Genomic DNA, 20566 nt, shown 5'->3' on the forward strand with positions numbered 1-20566 from the left:
TTCTTTGCTATGATGAACTGTGACCTGGGATATGTAAGCTAAATAAACCCTTTCCTCCCTAAGTTGGTAGTGGTCAGAGTATTTTGTCACAGTAATGAAGAAATAAACCTAGACAATCTCCTAACAAAAATAATATTGCCTCAGGAATGTTATGATGATCAAAATGAGATGAAATATCTAAATTTCTTGATGTGTAATAACTGTGTAATAAATAATAATGTTTCTATTCACCAAGAAATAATGTTATTTTATTTTGATGCCTATCCTGTTTATTCTAGAAATGACATAGATACTCTGTTCTTTTTAATTTTCAAACCATTAAGAAACTATTAAAACTGCTGTTGTGGATGCATGGGGACTGTAGAAGTGTGTTGGTCTAGCTTGCAAAAGGCCCTGGAGTCATCTCCCCCAGCACTGCAACAACAAAAAAAATCTAAACATTTAACTTACCCCACTATAATTCTTTAGAGGAAATCATTACGTACAGCTTTTCAACTTTCATATTCAAATTTTATGTTCTATCACTTATTCATCAAAGGCACTTGGCTTATGTTGAGTACCTTCCATAATTCAGGCTCTGTTCAGTAGAATTGACAGTGAGTGAAACAATCAGATCCCTGTCTCAAAACTCACATTAAAGCACAGGAGGTAAAAGTGATAGTGAGGTGAATCCTTCATAAGACAAATCATAAATATGTAATATATTAGAGGATGGAAGTGTTTAAGTTAAATGTTGGGCAAGTGTCGGGATGGAAGGGCAGCAAGTTTATACGGGGTGCTCAGAGAAATCTCCTCAGAGAAAGTCTGAAGGAGGTAAGAGAAGGAGCCAGGGCATTCTTTGAGGGAACAGTGCCCAGGCAAAGGAAAGAGCAAGTGCCTCCTCCTAACAAAGGACCTGATACGGCTTGGTAGAAAAAGCAGGGAGAATCCCAGGGAATATGGTCAGAGAGAAAGAGAGCAAGTCATCTTTACTAGACGTAGAGGGGAATTCCCGGAGAATTCGCAGAGTGACACAATCTAACTTGTATTTCAATGACTGCTGAAAAAAGATGCTAAGAAGGAAAAGGCCCAACCTGGCAACTCACAGAGAGGGAGGGGGAATGCGGGAGGGAACATTACTGGGGCCAAATGTTCCCTAGCAGTCAGCAGGATAAGGACCTTGAACTTGGTACAGCAGCATGTGGTGGTCGCCAACGGTGTGGGTGGACCAGCTTCACAGTAATTGTGGGGATGAAAACCTAACTAAAGTGGACCCCAGGGAGAGTGAATGAGAGAAGAACTGAAACCTGTAGATTAGAAATGGAATCACACCCACATTCCCAGTTCATTTGATAAGCTTTTGATGGTTTAACGGTATCACCAATACACAAAGTTTTGCTGCATGTATGAGGGCATGCACATGCCACTGCACACATGTGGAAGTCAGAGGACAACCTCAGGTGTTGATCCTCACCTTCCACCTCCTTTGAGACAGGGTCTTTTGTTGTCACTCTGTTTGCTAAGTTAGTTGGCCCATGAGCTTCCGGGAGTTTTCCTGGCTCTGTCTTCCATCTCTCCATAGGATTCTTGGGATTATAGATAGATGCTATCACATGTGGCTTTAAGCAGATGCTGGGATCCAAACTAAAATTTTCATGTTTATGCGGCAAACATTTTACCCAGTGAGCCATGCCCCCAAACTCAACAGTTTTAGATATTTTTTAAAACATTATTGTGCTTGTGTGTGTATGTACATGATGGGAGTACATGCCATGACACACATATAAAGGCCAGAGAAAAACTTTGAGATATTGGTCCTCTCCTTCCACCTTTACATGAGTTCCAGGGATCGAACTAAGGTCTCCAGTCTTGTGTAGCAATCACCTTTACCCTCTGAGTCATCTCTCTGGCCCTTAGTCTTATTGACAAGTCAAAGAATATAAATAAAACACTCACTTGTTTTGACCACCATGCCTAATCCAGAGGTTACTACTATTATGCTGGTATTTATCTTTCCAAATACTTTTCTACACTTTTATATTCAGATAGAAATATGGCCAATAGTTTTACCCTTTTCTTGTTGTTTGTATAAATAACATCGCACTGAATATGTTGTTCAATTTGCTTTTTCACTGAATATGCATGGAAAGTTTTAGCAGGCCAGTAAATACAGATCTTCCTCACTGGTTTTATTTATTTTATTTTATTTATTTTGGTCTTTTGAGACAGGGTCTCCCTGTAGCCCCGACTTGCCTGGAAAATCAGGCTGGCCTCCAACTCAGAGAGATCTGCCTGCCTCTGCCTCCCAAGTACTGGGATTAAAGGTGTGCACCCCTACACCTGTGCCTGTGTCTTCATTACTGGTTTACTTGTTGTATAACAGTGTGTAGTATAGATGGACAGTTGCTTACTGAAAGACTTCCTAATTGATGAATAAAGTCATTCCCAAATTTCCCCTTCCATGGTCTTTTGGTAGGCTGATTCCTCTTTGTATACACACCTAAGTATTTCTCTAAGACACATACCAAGTGTTCTAGTTACATTTTTGTTCCTCTGATAAACATTCTAACCAAAAGTACCTTAGGAATAGGTTTATTCAGCTTTCAGGTCACAGTCTGTCATTGAGGGCAGGAACTCCAGCAAGAACTTGAAGCAGAAACCATGCAGGAACACTGCTTCCTGGCTCACTAGCAGGATCATGCTTAGCTTTCTTATATAGCCCAGGACCACCTGCTGGGGGGAATGGAGTCACCCAAAGCAGGCTGGGACCTCCCACATCAATTAACAATCAAGGCAACCTTCCATAAACATGCCCACAGGTCAGTCTGATGTAGGAAATCTCTCATTTGAAATTCCCTTCTCGGGTGACTCTAGGCTGTATCAAGTTGATAGTTAAAGCTAATTAGAACACCAAGAAAGCAGCATTAATATGGGAAAAGTTGCGTCATAACTATTTTCTTTCTAAAGAGCTGACCCAATGTATGTCTCTACCAAAGGAAATGTTGAAACCACCCCTTTCCCACCCTTCTCAGTATTTTATTGTTGCTCTTTTAATATTTTTATATTCTAGCAGTTAGAAATTGTACCATATCTTATTATTGGGTTTCTTTTTTTTTTTAATCTTTTTGAGACAGGGTCTCCTTATAGTCCCAAATGGCCTAGAACTCACTATGTAGACCAGGCTGGTCTTGAACTCAGAGATTCTCCTGCCTCTGCCTCCTGAGTGCTGGAATTAAAGGTGTGCACTACCATGCCTGGCTCTTATTATTGTTTTTTAATGTTTTATTATTTTTATTTTATTTGTATGAGTGTATTGCATGCATGTATGTGGGTACACCCCTGTTGTACGATGCCCGTAGAGGTCAGAAGAAGGTGTCAGATTCCTTAGAACTGGAGTTATAGTTGTTAGCTGCTATGTGGGTGCTGGGAATCTAACCTGGGTTCTCTACAAGAGCAGCCAGTCCTCTTTACTGCTGGGGTATCTTTCCAGACCCACATATCTTATTATTGTTAAGGTCAGAGTCTGGGCCCTGGCAGCCCTAACAAACCCGGCTTGACCACCCTCAAAAGGGTGGTTTGGCTGATTAAACAAGCCAATTATAGCAAAAAGCAAGTAAAGGATATTTATTTAATGTAGACACTTTGAGAAGAGGAACAAGAGTTTCAGTTGGTCCTCCGGCTCCCATGAAGTCCATCTCTGGGGTTCTGACATGAGGAAGAGAATCACTTTGAGGATCTCCTCTCTATTCTGAAGCCAGGTTTGACTGTCCAGGTTTGGTTCTAGTGGGCTCAGGTATAATGCAGGACCTGGGGCACATGTGGTAAACCTAAATGGTGTCCTTACGGTGCCATATCCACCATCTTACAGAGTGCACAAACAGAGAGGGGCACAGTTACCTCCACCCAGATCTCAAAGAGGGAGCCCCCTGGAATCAGCGTCAATGACTCTGAGAGAAAACTGCTTCAAGGGCAAGGCTGCCACCCCATTGGATCTGGGAGGTGAGGTCTTTGTCCCAAAGGACCTAGAAAGCGGAATATGGAGCCAAAGAAGATTGTTCTTGAACCTTAGACTGAATATGATTTTCTCTATCGGGGTCAGCCTCCTTTAGGACCCCTATTCCTTTATTCTTTCCTGATTCTCCCTTTTGGAGTAGTGCATCTTTCCTATATCTATTCCACCATTATGTTTCAGAAGTATTTATTTGATTTCATAGATCTACAGCTGAAGAATAAGTTGCCACAGCATGTGTCATACCTTGCATCTTACCCTCACCTGATATAGATGATATTAGTGAGACTTTGGATGTGAACTTTAAGGTAGAATGTTGAACGGGTTAAGACTCTGGGGGCTACTGATCTGGAATGAATGCATTTTGCATGTGAGGAGGATATGAAGGTTAGGGGCCAAGAATGTGTGTGCCCCAACCTCTGAATTCATATGTTGAAACCCAGTAACGTTTGGAGGTGGGAACCTTTGGACGAGTATTCAGTTGTTAGGGCTCCACCCTCACAAATGGTATTAGAACCCTTAGAAAAGGACCAGAGAGCTGCCTTTCCCATTCTACTTCATGAGGACACAGCTAGAAGTCAACATCTATGAGCTAGGAAGCAGGCCATCACCTGACAACAAATCTCTGGACACCTTGAGCTTGCATTATTCCAGCCTCCAAAACTGTGAGAAAGAAATTTCTCTTTCATGGCATTTAATTGCAGCAGCCAAATGAACTGAGACAGCATGGCTGCCTTGCCGTGTTGGGAATCATTGATCTAGTTCTCTGAAATGACCACCCAGCATTCCCTCACATGGACAAGTCAGGTCATTAGTCATAGCAAGCAAGGTTGGTTGTGTTATTGAGCTCAGATAAGGCCTTAAATCTTTGTGCACTGATTTTTATACTTCATTCAATGTTACGTCTTAAAACATATTTAACATTTCTTCAGATACACACATCACCTGAGCCTGTCTAAACAGCAGCTCCTCCTGTCCCTGAAAGATCCTCTGGCAAAGGGGATCTTTCACATCTCAGCAGCTTTCTTCCTTTGCCTCTGATTGGTTTCATCATTCCAATTCTAGTTGCTTTAAACCTGGGAATTTACTCGAAGTGGGTGGTGTGTTGATGGCCTCCTTCCCCACATCTAGAGGCATTCAGGAATCTACAGAGGGAGGAATCCTGCTGGCATAGTTTACTATTCGACCTCCCCAGCACTCTCCTACATGAAAAATCTCAGTGAGGTCACAGACATAAAACAGAGGGTGCTGAACAAAAGGGATGAAAGGAGTACAGAGCACAATCACGACTAAGATATTCACCCACGGACCATGGGGCCAACAGGGAACAAGACACATTTACATCTGATACACAGTGCTTTTTCTCTGCTTCTAATGTTAATGCAATATTCAGAAAAGGGAATAATTAAAAAATGAAACAAGGGGCTGGAGAGATGGCTCAGCGGTTAAGAGCACTGACTACTCTTGCAGAGGACCCGGGTTCGATTCCCAGCACCCACATTGCGGCTACAAACTGTCCTTAACTCCAGTTCCAGGAGAATCCAAAGTCCTCTTCTGACCTCCTAGGCATTGCACGACATGGGTGCACTCACATACATGCAAGCACTACACTCATATACACAAAATAAAAATAATAGCCAGGCATGATGGCGCACGCCTTTAATCCCAGCACTTGGGAGGCAGAGGCAGGTGGATCTTTGTGAGTTCAAGGCCAGCCTGGTCTACATGGTGAGTTCCGGGACAGCTGGGGCTACAGGAAGACCCTGTCTCAAAAAGACAAAAAATAAATAAAAAATAAAAAAATAATAGAATATTGAAATGAAACAAATACCGTTTAAGCACTTATTTTTCTGTGTCATTTTTTTCATATTCAAGTTATTTCTCCTTTATCAAGATTTATGATAAGTGTATGTTCTTTCCTTTTTATTTTTAAAGAAATAAAACCATCATCCTTTGAAGTAAAGGAATCGATATCAGAATGCCTGGCTTCTAAGTTAAGAAGTAAGTGGATATTTTACCCACATCCCCTTTTGCTGGAGACACAAATTGCCAGTAAGGAACTGACCTCTCAGCACAGTGCTGAGAATATATATAGGCAGATAGTGGAAACAAAGGGGTGTATAATTATGTGTGTGTGTGTGTGTGTGTGTGTGCACGCACGCACGCGCCTTGTGTTTGAGTGAGACAGGCCAAGAGAATGAGGTGGGAAAGAATCTCCAAACTAGACAGAAGTGGAATGCACTGCACAAAAGTTTCAATTTGTCCCTCTGAATCTATATCTCTTCTCTTCAGGAAAATGGGTAATTAATCCAGAAGAGCCCGAACTAAGCATTTTATGTGAAATGGAGGTAAGAACTATGTATCATATAACAACTAGCACCTTGTCCTTGCTGTAAAAGAAACTTAGCTAATCTTCAATGTTTTTCTCTTCTTAACATTTAGTTTAAGGATGACTTTGCAGCATTATTTGTGCATCCTCTAAGAACACTACCCAGCATCGGACCACCACCCATTCTGTCATACAAAAAAGAGAGTTTCAACTTGGGCATTAGTTTCAAGGTGATTTTAACTCATGTTTTCATTGTTACTGTAAAATGCTTTAAAGGCCCACACAATGACTGGCATGATAGACATGAAGATACTTTAAAAGAATAAAAGCAAAGAGCTCATTTATTTGGAATAGCACTTAGAGTAGTTTCTAGAGATACTTTAACAAAGTACTACAGAGTGACTTAAAAGTATTGCCTTGTAATTTTAGAGGCCGTAAGTCTAAACTTAGGGTATCAGCAGAGCCCCTGTAGAAGAATGCTCCTCACCTCTTCCAGCTTCAAGGGTTGCAGGAAGAAGCATAGGCAATACACAGCAGGCAGCCTTGCCTAGTAGCTTCACTCCTCATCCCTGCCTCAGTATTGACTGGCCTCTCGCTCAGTCTCTAGGTCCAAAGGTCCTTTTCTTCTGAAGACAGTAGGCCCGTTCCAATAACCTCATCTTACTTTGGTTACTTTCGTAAAGACCAAATAAGGTCACAGTCTCAGGTTTAAAAGTTAGAACTTCAACATATCTTCTAGGGAGGCACAACTCAATCCATAATAGTGGCCATAAAGTCTGCAAATACAGGTGAACCTTTGCCATGTTTAATGACATTCGGTGACCAAAGAATGTTCTTAATGAGATAAAGATTTCCTTAGTAATTCCAGTAGGACAGGGCGCCACCTCCCACACCACAATGATGAAGGGAAGGCTGGTACAGTGATTATTCCCGAACCTGAATTGGATGTGGGCAGGTGGAAAGAAACATATTCCCCATATGAATCCCCTTGAAGACTTCTGGGGTTCACTAAACACCGGTTTACACATGATTAAGACGATCAGTTGTGCAAGTCAGAGCATCACAGAAGCATGAACAGGACTGATGAGATCCTATGTGGACGCACTGTTGCTATCCTCCACAGTAATCAAACTGCAGCATTGACCAAGGGCAATAAATTAAACACCATATGATATAGTACCAATAAGCATTTGCTGAGCCATTTACCCAGGTTCCTAAACTTGATGGTCATGCTATCAATGCCTCAGGCTGAAATTCTTTAGCCATAGAGCTTTCCTTTCTCTGAGAAAGTCAGAGAAGTCTCGAGCTGGTGGGGTTCCAGGCTTCTCTGACTCCCAGAGATGGGTCTGAAAGAACTTGTGGCTTCTTCTCCAGGGAGATGGCCCACACTGGTACCTGGATAGGGCTCGCTCCTCTGGTTCTGTGGGCAGATCTTGCAGGTAGCACTGACATTAATCTGGTCCAGGGGTAGTAGCTGGCCTGCCCGGTTCTCCTCTCTGGTCACCCCTCATCAGGTACAGATTCTGATGCCACTCAGTCTTTTAAAGAACCTCTACTTTGTTTTATTCTCTGATGAAGAAGTGAAGGAATCACGAGACAAAGAATGCACTACCAAGTCCCTCGTATGGCAATGGCCTGGTATTGCCAAGACCAGTTGTGTATACACCTCTATTCCCCACAAAGGACTCTGGGATCACCATTTCTGCAACTTTCTTCTTACGATGGACTTGCACAGCTCTTGAGGGGCCTGGCTCTGTTCTGGTAGATAGGACCAGTAAGGAGCACTCAAAATACATCTCAGGTTCTTTAGTTTTCTCTAACCCTTGTATAGAGGTGATGACACAGGTTAGACTACACAGATCTCACTGGCTACAAGTATTTCTGTGACACTCATTCTCAAATAAGTTGGTACATTTCCCATTGCCTCTATAGTCGGGCTGGATAGTCACTGCCCAGAGCCCTACTCCTGAAGCAGGGGCGATGAGGCTTCCTGGAGGCACTTCTTTACCTCTCTCCCTCTCTCTCTCTCCCTCCCTCCCTCTCTCTCTCTCTCTCTCTCTCTCTCTCAAGGATGAAGATGAGTTATTGCCAAAGTGTGAATTTTGTGGAAGTGATCTACAGTCATTTCTTTCCAATGTGGATATTTGGTCTGACAGCATTCGCAATGAAAAAGGTCGTGTAAGTTAGTTCCAAAGCAGGTTGACTGAGGAATTTGTGTCATTTTTAAGCATATGTACTGGTTCCCCTGCTTTTTTCTCTTACATTGTCATCCCCAAAGGGGTTTGTGTTAGCTGTCCAGGAAACAGCAATCACAACTACATCACACCTTCTGGGAAAGACTGATACCAACATGTGTTGGCCAAGTTGTGGAGAAACTAACCCATTACATTGCTGGGGGAGAACAGAAAACAGCATAGCCAGCCTGGTGTGTAACACACACACCTGTAATCACAGTACTCAGGAGGTAGAGGCAGGAGGATCAACAACTCAAGGCCAGCACAAGCTACATAGCAAGTTCAATGTCAGTTTGATGTACATGAGGGCCCATTGAGAGAGAGAGAGAGAGAGAGAGAGAGAGAGAGCGCAAAGAGAAAAGGGAGGGGGCAGAGCAAAGGTAGGAGGGAGGGAAAACTACATCTACTTTGGAAAACCATCTGGAAATGCCTTGAAAATTTTGATATTTAGGTTGGTGCAAAAGTAATGGGTTTTTTTTTTCCATTATTGAACATGGAAATTTGCCATTTGATACTGGAATACATTCTTAATAAATGTGGGCATGTTACACATCATTTTAATATGAATTTCTCACTTTTTCCTCATTTGTTGCTGTTTATTTCGTATTTATTTTGTACTATGAAAATGATGGTATGCAGAAAGCAAATTTGAACGATTTTTGTTATTGGAGTTCAAAATGGGCCGTAAAGAAGCAGAGACAACCTGTAACATCCAACAACACATTTGGCCCAGGAACTGCTAAGGAGGATTCAGGGCAGTAGAGGTTCCAGAAATTTTGCCAAAAAGATGAGAGCCTTGAATGTGAGGAGTCGAATGGCCAGCCATCAGAGGTTGACCGTGACCAACCATTCAACCATCATTCAGCAGTAAGTCTGATTGGAAAAGTGAAAAGAAGTGAGCCTTGGGAGCTGGCTGAAATTTTAAACTCATCAATCTTGAATCGTCTTCCTTTCTTACTCTATGCAACAATAATTAACTATTTCTCAATCAAATTATGAGATGCAACAAGAAGTGGTGTCAGATATGGTGGTGTCTACTTTTAACCTCGGCACCCGGGAGGCAGAGGCAGGCAGATTTCTGTGAATTGAGGCCAGCCTGGTCTATATAGTGAGTTCCAGGCCAGCCAGGGCTACTAAGTGTGGCCCTGTCTTCACAAAAATTAATTGTATGTGAAAATGAGTGATACCCAGCTTTATGATTAGACCAAGAAAAAGCTCCAAAGTACTTTTCAAAGCCAAACTTGCACCAAAGAAAGGTCATGGTCATGGTCAGTATTTGGTGGTCTGCTGCCATTTTCTGAATCCTGGTGAAATGAATGGATCTGAGATGTATGCTCAGCAAATCAATGAGATGCACCAAAAACTGCAATGCCGATAGCTAGCCATTGTTCAGCAGAAAACGCCTAATTCTTTCCCACAACACCTGACTGCACATCACACCACCAATGCTTCAAAACTTGAATGAATTGGGCCGTGAAGTTCTACTCCGTTGTCTTAGCTACTTTCTATTGCTGCTGATAAAAACACTCTAACCAAAACCAAACTGGGGAGGAAAGGGTGTATTGGGCTTACAGCACAGTTCATCCTCAGTGGAAGTCAAGGCAGGAAGTCAGGGCAGGAGCCTGGAGCACAGACTGTGGAGGAACGCTGCTTACTGGCTTGCTCTTCCAGCCCATGCTCAGCCTGCTTTCTTATACAACACAGACCCACCTGCCCAGGGGTGGCAGAACCCACAGTGGGCTGGGCCCTCCCACATCATTCAAGAGTCAAGAAAATGCCTCACAGACATGGCCACAGGCCAGTCCAATGGAGGCAATTCCCCAACTGAGGATCCCTCAACCCAGGTATGTCAAGTTTGATAACTAAAGCTATCCAGCACACTTATCCACCATATTCATCTGACCTCTCACCAACTGAATACCGTTTCTTCAAGCACTTAGATAACTTTTTGTAGGGAAAATGCTTCCATGTAGCCAAAAGGATACAGAAAATGCTTTCTAAAAGCTTGTCAAATTTCAAAACACAGATTTTTATGCTCAGGGTTAAGCAAACATTTCTCTTCGGCAAAAAAAAAAAAGTATTGATTGATGTGGTTTCTATTTTTATTAATAAAGATGTGTTTGAGCCCAGTTATGATTTAAAATTCATGCTCCAGAACTATAGTTCCTTGTACACCAACCTATGCAGATACCAAATGATCCAGTGATTCTCTTCCTGGGTTTGCACATAAGAAAATGGACAACATATGTCCACACGAAAACTTGTAAACAAACAAATCCTTGATATGCAAAAGTAGAAATGTGTATCTATACAATCAGATATTATCCAGACAGACAGAAGTCCTGAAAACATTATGCTAAGTGAAAAAGCCAGTCACAAAATACAATATGCTGTGTGGCTCCATGGGTATAAACCACGAAGACCAGGCAAATGTGGAGAAACAGGAAGTAGATGAGGGCTGAGGATGTAGCTGGTGGTGGTCTGCTTGCCTACCATGCACAAAGCCCTGGGCACTGTCTGCTGCTGCTTAAGTGGGCCATGGTGGCACATGCCTGTATTCACAGCACTCAGGAGGTGGAGGCAGGGGAGTCAGAAATTCCAAGTCATTTTTGGCTAGGTAGAGAGTCTGAGGCTAGCCTGGGGATACATGAGACCCTGTCTCAAAAACAAAGGAGGCTGGAGAGATGGCTCAAGAATTAAGAGTACGGGTTGCTCTTGCAGAAGACCTGGGTTCCATTCCCAGCACCCACATGGTGGCTAACAACCTTCCAATAACTCCAGTTCCAGGGGATCCAGCGCCCCCTTCTGACCTTCTTGGGCATTGCAAGACACTTACATACACTCAGTCTATACACTCGTATACATAAAATAATAAAATATTTAGTAAAAGAAACACAGAAGGACGCAGATTCGTGGTTTGCGGAGGAGGCATAATGACTATGAAGGGTACAGGGTTCATGTTCTAAAACTGATTGTGGTGACAGTCGCTCTGAATATACTAAAAAACACTTGAAACTAATCTAAATGGGTGAACTATGTGAATTTATTAACAGAAGAAAAATGTCATGAGCACTTGTTACCGTCACCTCATTGGTCGTTTGGGCTATTGTCCCTCTGATCCTCTTCACCCAACACTGAGGAGAAGATAACAGCTCTTTGTTTTTCAGACCTGCTGTCTTCAGTTCCAAAACCTTGTGGACTACATCTGTGAGGAAAAGCTAAACACCAAAAGCCCTAAACTTGAATTAATCAGCATTAAGCCTCACGCAGCCCATGGCAACGATGTTGATAGACTCAAGGCAAAGGAGAAAGCCCTGCAGAGGTAACACATTGCCTGGGCTGAACCCAGACAGGCCGAGCTAAGCAAAGAGCATCTCATAAAAAATCTTGGTTCCTCAAAATATGTAATTATAAGGACAAGATCCCTGTAAAGAAATAAGAATTGGTTAAAGCAAACCCATTATAATTCCTGCTGAATGTCCCAAGATTCAGAAGTTCCCAGAAGAGATAAGGATATGGCTCAGGAGGTGCGCGCTTTCCTATCATGCAAGAGACCATGGGTTAAATCCCCAGCACACATACATATACACACTAATAAATAATAACAATAATAATGAGAGAGAGAGAGAGAGAGAGAGAGAGAGAGAGACACTCAGGAACTCAAGTGAGCCCAGTGAGCTCAGTGATTTCAAGTAGAAATTGCTGCCCAGCATGGTGGCACATGCCTGTAATTCCAGCAAACAGGAAGCAGAAGGAGGAGGATCTCTGTGAGAGGAAGGCCAGCCTGGTCCAGACCAGCTGGGGCTACAGAGAGACCCCATCTCAAAAAATAAAATAAAGCCGAAATTTCCCATCATAAATTACCAGGGCAATCCATAATTCCTATATTGAAGGAATGTGCCCCATACCCACATGCATAGCCTGATTACACAAACTGGATTCATAAGTATAACAGTTTAACAAAGGATAGCACTTGAGCAGTTAAATTGTAGTCTGTTTCTCGTTTCAACAGCATTTCAGATTTAGGTATGCTGTTCTTGATTTTGTAGAAAGCAGGAGCGGCAGATGGCCAGACATTTTGCAATGATACCAACTGGACAGAGCATCATATCTGGTGAAGGTGAGTAGATTGAGGATCTGCTGCACGTCAGAAAGCCCAGATGTTGAACCAATGCACAAAATTAGGGTCTTTTTAAGCAGTATTGAAAAATGTTCATTTGTAAGTACTATAAAGCCTGTGTCTACTGAAATGGTTCAAGAAATCAGGGGTTTAGGCCATCAGACTTCTAGAGTTCTTAGTCTGTCGTCGTTATTGGTTGAAATAAACTAGCAGTATCTTCAGAGCACTTTGTATATTGCTGCAAAGAGTTTAAGTTCATTGATTCTTGTCTTATGAAATACACATTCCATTTTGTCTTCAAGCTTGAATATGGAAAATCTGTCAAAAATAAATCAGAATCCTTTTTTCCCCATACTGACTGTGCCATCGAGGGCGGGACCCACAGGGTGGGTCCAGAACTGGGGAAGTTAAAGGAGAATTGATTTTAGCATCAGAAATCCTGGATATATATGCTTGGTGGTCTCCTTACAGGCCATCTGATTTGGGGGAAATTTTTTTTTTCTCAGTATCAAGTTCAATCTGTTGTTGAAAAGTTACCTAGGGTAAATATAGTTCTGTTTGTATTTTGTAACTAGATATCTAATACTACAGGAAGTTTCTTGATATTTACTTTTTCTTACTGAAACAAAAGGCCTAAAACTACTTCACAATGAAAAGAGTCCCCACTGCCTCTCTCCTTGCCTCCCTCCTTCCTTCCCTTCCCCCCCCCTCTCTCTCTGGAATTGTTCTTTTTTAAAAAGAAACCCCTCACTAATTTAATGAAGGCCCTTATTTTTCTCCCTTTAAGAAAGGTTTGATAAACCAATGCATTTGTAATGGGGCTTAAAATTTTATTTTAGAATAAAGTTTTAGAAATGTAAGGTTTATATGCGCTTTCATGTGACTCTTCTCTCACTAGATGCAAAGAACTCAAAAACTATTTCTTACCAACTTTCCATGGATGTGCCTAAGAAAGAAATAAGTGATAACACAGCTGATTTTCAGCTCAGCAATATATCCATTACTGGCTGTGATTCTAGGAAGGCATGTGGAAAGGTAACTTCAATTTTTATTTGTGATTAAAAAAAAACAGTTCTGCTTAAAACACATAAAAGCTCTCACAAAGCTTAGTTATATGACACGTTGAGCTATTCTTTAAAAAGAATTGGTACAGATTAGGGATGTCAACTTATACTACACCGTCTTATTGTTTTCAGTTAAGTTCTTTTTACCTTAGAATGTGATAGTTGCACATTAACCTTTGGAACCCTCCAAACATTAAAAGAAAGGGAGAAAAATCACCTAAGCCCTAACTACTTCCTCAAAAGAGTATTAGCATTGCAATATTTTCTATGTTCGCAATGCATCTCTAATGTTCCTGCAGTGAAAGAATAGACACACTTTAAAAGGGAGGCTCTTCCCCTATGTGATCCAACACAATCTCCACTAGGTTCTAAGAGTGAAGATTCTATAAATACTGAGGGAAGTCTTGTTAAGTTGATTTTAAAATTTATAGAGAGCTATGAAGAACGTAGACCTGCCAAGAGACCTCAATGCTGATGGGAGAAGAATGTGGTCTTCCAGATGCTAAGATCACCAGCAAGACAGTGATGAAGGCAGTGTGGTATGGGGGTCAAGCAAACCCACACACAGAAGGAACGGTCTATTATCAGACTCCTGTGTGCATACGTCCCTGACTCACAACAGCAGTGGAACAGAGAGGAAGGACGTACAGATGAGAGAGAGAGAGAGAGAGAGAGAGAGAGAGAGAGAGAGAGAGATGGATGGATGACAGATAGATGATAGATACATAGATAGATGATAGATACATAGATAATTTTCATTTTATATGTATGAGTGTTTTGCCTGCATGGATGTGAGTGCATCCATGTTGTGCAATGCCGCAGAGGTCAGAAGAGGGCTTAGGATTCCCCTGGAACTGGAGTTAAGGACGGTTCGTAGCCACCATGTAGGTGCTGGGAATCAAACCCAGATCCTCTGCAAGAGCAGTCAGTGCTCTTAACCGCTGAGCCATTTCTCCAGCCCCAGGAAGTCTTTTTAATATGTAATTCTGGATCAACTGGGAAGCCACGTTATTAGTGCAATTGGACCCACCACCTCAGACCATATATAAAAATCAATTTCAAGGAGATTAAATACCTGTCCTAGTTTGTCTTTCCATTGCTGTGACAAAACACTCTGACCACTACCAAGTTGAGGAGGAAAGGGTTTACTTGTCTTACATCTCCCAGGTTACAGTTCATCAGGGAGCCCAAGATAGGAACTCAGGGCAGGAACCTGGAGGCAGGAGCTGGAGCACAGGCCATGGAGGAACACTGCCTACTGGCTTGCTCCCCTGGCCCCTGATCAGCCTGCTTTCTTATGCAACACAGACCCACCTGCCCAGGGGTGGCACCACCCACCGTGGGCTGGGCTCTCCCACATCACTCCACAATCAAGAAAATGCCCCACAGACGTGGTCACAGGCCAGTCCAATAGAGGCAATTCCCCAATTGAGGCTCCCTCAACCCAGGTGTGTTAAGTTGACACTAAAGCTATCCAGCACAATACCTTAATATAAAATGCAAAACTAGTTTTTTTCTCTCACTTTTGAAAAGTATAATTTTTAAATAATTAATTGGAAATTTTGTACATGAAACAGCATACTCTAGCACTTATCTGAAGTATTCCATATTTCATATATAAAAAAGTAAAAAAATGTTTTTTTATTTCTAGATGGGACAACACATTTCCAAAATAAATGGCACCATTTATGTGAAACCTTAGATTGTTTCATAGTTTAGCCCTAGAAATTCCTGTATTCATTTTAGTTCCATTCAAGATCAGGAACACAGAATTAAGTTGAATGAACTTCATTTTCACATATACTTGGAGCCACAATAAAGAGTGCACTTTCTGCATATCTTTCTCCATCATCTCAAACTCCAAAACAATTGTACTCAACTGAATTTCAAGAACAACCCTGAAGAGACACCAGCTACTATATGTTAACCGGGAATGTTTTCACATTATAAGTCAGGCTTATTGCTTGGGATGTACCTCAGCGGCAAAGCCCTTACCTAGCATGTACAGAGCCCAGAGTTCAATCCCCAGTGCTGAAAAATAAAATAAGTGTCCTGGTTTGTTTCTCCATTGCTGTGACAAAACACTCTGATCACAACTTGGAGAGGAAAGGGTTTATTTACCTTACAACTTCCAGGTTGCAGTTCATCAGGGAGCCCAAGGTAGGAACTCAGGGCAGGAACCTGGAAGCAGGAGCTGGAGCACAGGCCATGGAGGAACGCTGCCTACTGGCTTGCTCCCCTGGCCCCTGATCAGCCTGCTTTCTTATGCAACACAAGCCCACCTGCCCAGGGGTGGCACCACCCACAGTGGGCTGGTCCCTCCCACATCACTCATCAAGAAGATGCCCCTCAGACATGGCCACAGGCCAGTCCAATAGAGGCAATTCCCAAGTTGAGGCTCCCTCAACCCAGGTGTGTTAAGTTCACACTAAAGCTATCCAGCACAGTAAGTAAGTATAGGTCAAGTTTACATAATAATATTCACCTTTTCAGTGTTCAGCTAAGAAAGTCTACAGATTGTATAACCACCCCTACCACCAGCACAGAGACTGGCACTATTGTGCTGTGACTAGTTTTTGTCCACCTTTTGTTTTATTTCATGACAATGTGTATATGAAATAAAAAAATAAAAACTTCAAATAGGTAAATGATGACAGATGACAGATTTCCACCAGAAAGTTCTTACTAAGTTCTACTGCAGGGGTCAGGGACAAGTTTTTTTGTTTTTTTTAGAAGCATTTCATTACAGCTTTAACATACTCAATAACAGTTTCCAGAGCAAAGATACATCTCTTTCAAAAGTGACTATAAAAATTTTAGGTTCACAGTTTAATTAATACAGTTATACAATATAGAACTCAGTATAAACCCTGTAAGAGATAAAATTGAATGAGTTTTTAACCTTTAAAAAAGATCTCTATTTCATTTTAAAATATGTTTTTATAGACTTTTCTTACAGAAAGACTCAGTTGTTTTTGCTCATACGCTGAGATGTTGGCGCATGTGTCTCTAATCTGTATGTATCTGATTATTGCTAGTCATAATTGGTTGCACTTGGATCCTTGGCACCTGTGTATGTCTATAAAGTCATCTGGTAGATTTCAATGTAATGTTTATCACCTCTACTAATTAACATGATGCAAATTTTTATGCTTCCTCCTCTTTTTAATTTGTTGATTTTTTTGTGTGTATCTCAGCTACATTGTGTGTGTGTGTGTGTGTGTGTGTGTGTGTATCACACAGAACAAGGGACAAGTTTTAAATGATCGCTAATAATTGCCCCTGTTGTTGAAGCAGGGTCAAACATTTAAATCAAGAAAGTCTGTGACACTATCCAGCAGTCAAGCAGTATCAGGTCTTCCAGGCTTTAGATGTGAACAGCCAGCTGTTGTGTGTTCTGTTCTCTGTGGAATGCAGGTTGTGAGGAATGAGCTCTTCGAGAAGCACTACAAGCACGGAAGCAAGTTTCTCACTTCATTTCCAGATGGGACAACACAAATATTGTATCCTTTCTTTCCATTCTTCAGAAAAGAGAGGTGGGCAGGGCCTGGTGGGATAGGCCTGTAGCCCCAGCTGCTTGGGAGGCTGAGGCAGGATGGTATCAAGTCCATGACCTGTCTGGACAAATTGGCGTGATCCTGTCTCAAAATTGAAAATCAAAAAAGGGCTGAAGGGGACGGGCACTCAGGAGGCAGAGGCAGGCAGATCTCTATGAGACACAGGCCAGCCTGGTCTACATAGCGAGTTCCTGGCCAGCTGCAGCTTTGTCTCAAAAAGACAAAACCCACCACCACCAAAAAGGGATAAAGATGCAGCTTTATGGTTGAGTACTTGCCTAACATGTATGAGGCCTTGGGGTCAATTCCAGAAGTGAGAGAAAGAGAAAGAAAGAGGGAAGAGAGAAGGAAGAAGGAAAATACAGAAAAATATAAAGGAAAAATATATACTCCTAAATTCTACCATCCAGAAAAAAAGCTGGTAACCTTTTAAAATACATCGTTCCACCAGGCATGGTAGCATACACCTTTAGTCCCAGCACTCAGTAGGCAGAGGCAGGTGAATCTCTGTAGACCAGGCCAGTCTGGTCTACATGGCAAGTTCCAGGACAGCTGGGGCTACACGGAGACCCTGTCTCAAAAGACAAACTACTACTACTACAACTACTACTACTACTACTACTACTACTACTACTAATAATAATAATAATAATAATAAGTAAATATCTTCCCTTGCTTCATCTTTTTCAATCCATAAGCTTACAAATATAGTTCTTTAAAATCAACTCAACCATTTATTTCATTTTGCAACTGGTTCTTTAATAGTACCCGACTACACAGTACTGTTACGAGTACGTAACATGCAATAACCGTAGAACTGCAAGAGTTTTCATGCCACACAGTACTTAATTCTATGAACGTACTGTAATGCATTGAGCTTGTTTCCTAGTACACCTCACGAAGCTGGGCTGACAGCAGTTACAACAGGTAGTCTCTGCTGCTCACTGAGAATTTATTCCCTACAATTGAATGCCTAGAAGTAGAAATTCTGAGTATGGGACTGGAGAGATGACTCAGCAGTTACAAACACTGGGTGCACTTGCAGAGGACCTGGGTTTGGTTCCCAGCACCCACATGGGGATAACAACTGTCTGTAATTCCAGTTCTAGGAGATCCAACACCCTCTTCTGGCCTCTACAGGCGTTGCATGCACAGGTGCACTTACACACATGTAGGCAAAACACATAAAATTTTTAAAGAATTTCTGAGTAAGAAATTTGAACATTTAAAGCTCTGGTAGATTTTGTCTCCCAGAAACTACATACCAGTTTCACATTCATGAAGAACTCACTATGTTTTAACCAAACATCAGCAAGCACTTCACTGTGAATCACTCAGATTCCTGCCTCATAGCCAGGCCAGGAAGCTTTGACATAAAAGCCACCTCAATTATCTGGAAAAACAGAAAAATCAAAAACCAAACAGACCATTTTTATGAACTGGGCACCTCCCTCTGTAGAAGATAGACTGGGGGGTGTTTTTATTTACTTATTTATTTATTATGATATATGTTTTAAAATTTGTTTTTACTGAATTTTTTGTGTATTTCATACAGAACATCTCAAACAATCTTAATCGTCTGTATATCCCTGTACCCACTGGCAACCTCCCATAGCCCCCCCCACTGGAGCCCATATACTCTGCCATCTCTGTTAAGGCCCACTGTGTCCTCAGTGTCCCCAGTTTATCCACAGAGATCTAGTCAGCCTATCTAGAGTCCCTTGTTTTAGGAAGATCAGTTCTTCTTCACCTAGCAGCAATCAGTTACCAATATTTCTTCAGACAAGATTGGGGTCTGCTGTTCATTTTCCCAGTTCTATGCTGGGTTACTGTCACCTGGGTTTGCATGGGCCTTATGTAATGCTGACACCATTGCCATAGAATCATATGAGCAGGTTCCCAGGAGCTTGTGGGACTCTGTTTCCATATGGTCATGCACCTCCTCCTTGGGAGGGAGGGTTATACAAGGAACCTTGGGGATAAAGGGAAAGAAGGAACTCAAGAGAGGTGGGACCATAGGAGAAGGGTATTATTAAGGGAGAAATGAGGAAAATGGGGACACTTTAAATGGGGAAACCATGGCGGAAGGTAGACAGTGAGAGAGGAGAATTAATCAATGCCTAGCTAGTTTTAAAAAACTGGAGGGAACTATATTAGTCCAACAACCTACTGACAAAATATGCATACATTATCTCTACATGAGTCCATGTGTATAGCTAAAGGCTACAGAACAAGAAACAGTGCCAGACAGGAGTAACCTTCCTTTGAGTTGGCCAGGGTGGTCCAAAAGACTCCCAAAATTACTCAAGCTATTGCCACAGCCCTTGATGGCCTCCCAGAACTTGAAGGTAAGACCCTTTTGCCAAAGACAGAACATACTTCAGACACAGGATTTGAAGCAATAGAACTGCAATTGACCAGAAAGCACTTCCCCTGAAGGCAGCTCTCATAGCTTTGGAGAGCGCTATGAAGGTGCCAAGGGAAAACATCAATGGATGATCCAACACCAGCTTCAAGACCAAATAACCATGTCAATGGCCAACACAGCATACGGCATTGGTGCAGTAGTGGCACTTTTATCTTGGGGGAGATCAACAGTTACCTAACTGGACTAAAAGCCCACTCAAAGGGAGAAAACTCAAGTGTGGTACTGTAAACATAACCAAATACACATGGCTGGAGTTGTCATAGATCTTAGAAGAAAACCCCAAGACTGTCACATCAATAGGTGATCTTACTATGTATAAAATATGTGTCCTTTTATTTACAGACAAATATCCCAGTCATCACGCATCAAAGAAGTTCATTTTACACCAGTCAGAGATTATTACCAGTACCACAACATGGACAATGTCTATGAATTGCCCAGGCCTAAGTGACACATCTATAATGCAACCTCTACACCTAAGGCTCATGGAACATAGAACAGGGGTAAAGAGGAGGACACTAAAGAATCTCTCAGTTCTCAATCATGAAGCTTCCTTATTCAGCAGAGGGCCAGGAACACAAAAGTCACAAATGGCCAAGCGGTAGAGATCAAGTCTGCTAAATTATGGTCCTTGGACAGGACTCCTTTATTAAACTTCACCCACCCAAGGCTCAGGGACCACCAAAGAAGAGGAGGTGGAAAGGTCGTTTTTATTTTTATTTTTATTTTAAGGGTATGAGTGTTTTGCCTGTGTGTAAGTACACCTGTGCATGCAATGCCCATGGAGGCCAGAAGAGGGCATCAGATCCACAGGAACTGGCATTACAGACAGTTGTTAGGCTCGAC

At 42.0% G+C, this 20566-nt stretch overlaps 1 protein-coding gene across 1 annotated transcript in view; it reads left to right on the forward strand.

Moving 5' to 3' along the window:
- Positions 1 to 17302, forward strand: part of Erich6 (glutamate rich 6) — a 25864-nt gene extending 8562 nt beyond the window's left edge. The window contains exons 4-11 of the mRNA XM_008845036.2: positions 5924 to 5989; positions 6281 to 6336; positions 6431 to 6547; positions 8388 to 8495; positions 11719 to 11873; positions 12601 to 12671; positions 13570 to 13706; positions 17153 to 17302. Coding sequence (XP_008843258.1) covers positions 5924 to 5989; positions 6281 to 6336; positions 6431 to 6547; positions 8388 to 8495; positions 11719 to 11873; positions 12601 to 12671; positions 13570 to 13706; positions 17153 to 17302 — 860 coding nt within the window. The remainder of the gene's footprint in view (positions 1 to 5923; positions 5990 to 6280; positions 6337 to 6430; positions 6548 to 8387; positions 8496 to 11718; positions 11874 to 12600; positions 12672 to 13569; positions 13707 to 17152) is intronic.
- Positions 17303 to 20566: the final 3264 nt, after the last annotated feature.

This window comes from Nannospalax galili, unplaced genomic scaffold, assembly GCF_000622305.1.
Source record: "Nannospalax galili isolate Female #2095 unplaced genomic scaffold, S.galili_v1.0 scaffold351, whole genome shotgun sequence".
Lineage (NCBI taxonomy): Eukaryota > Metazoa > Chordata > Mammalia > Rodentia > Spalacidae > Nannospalax > Nannospalax galili.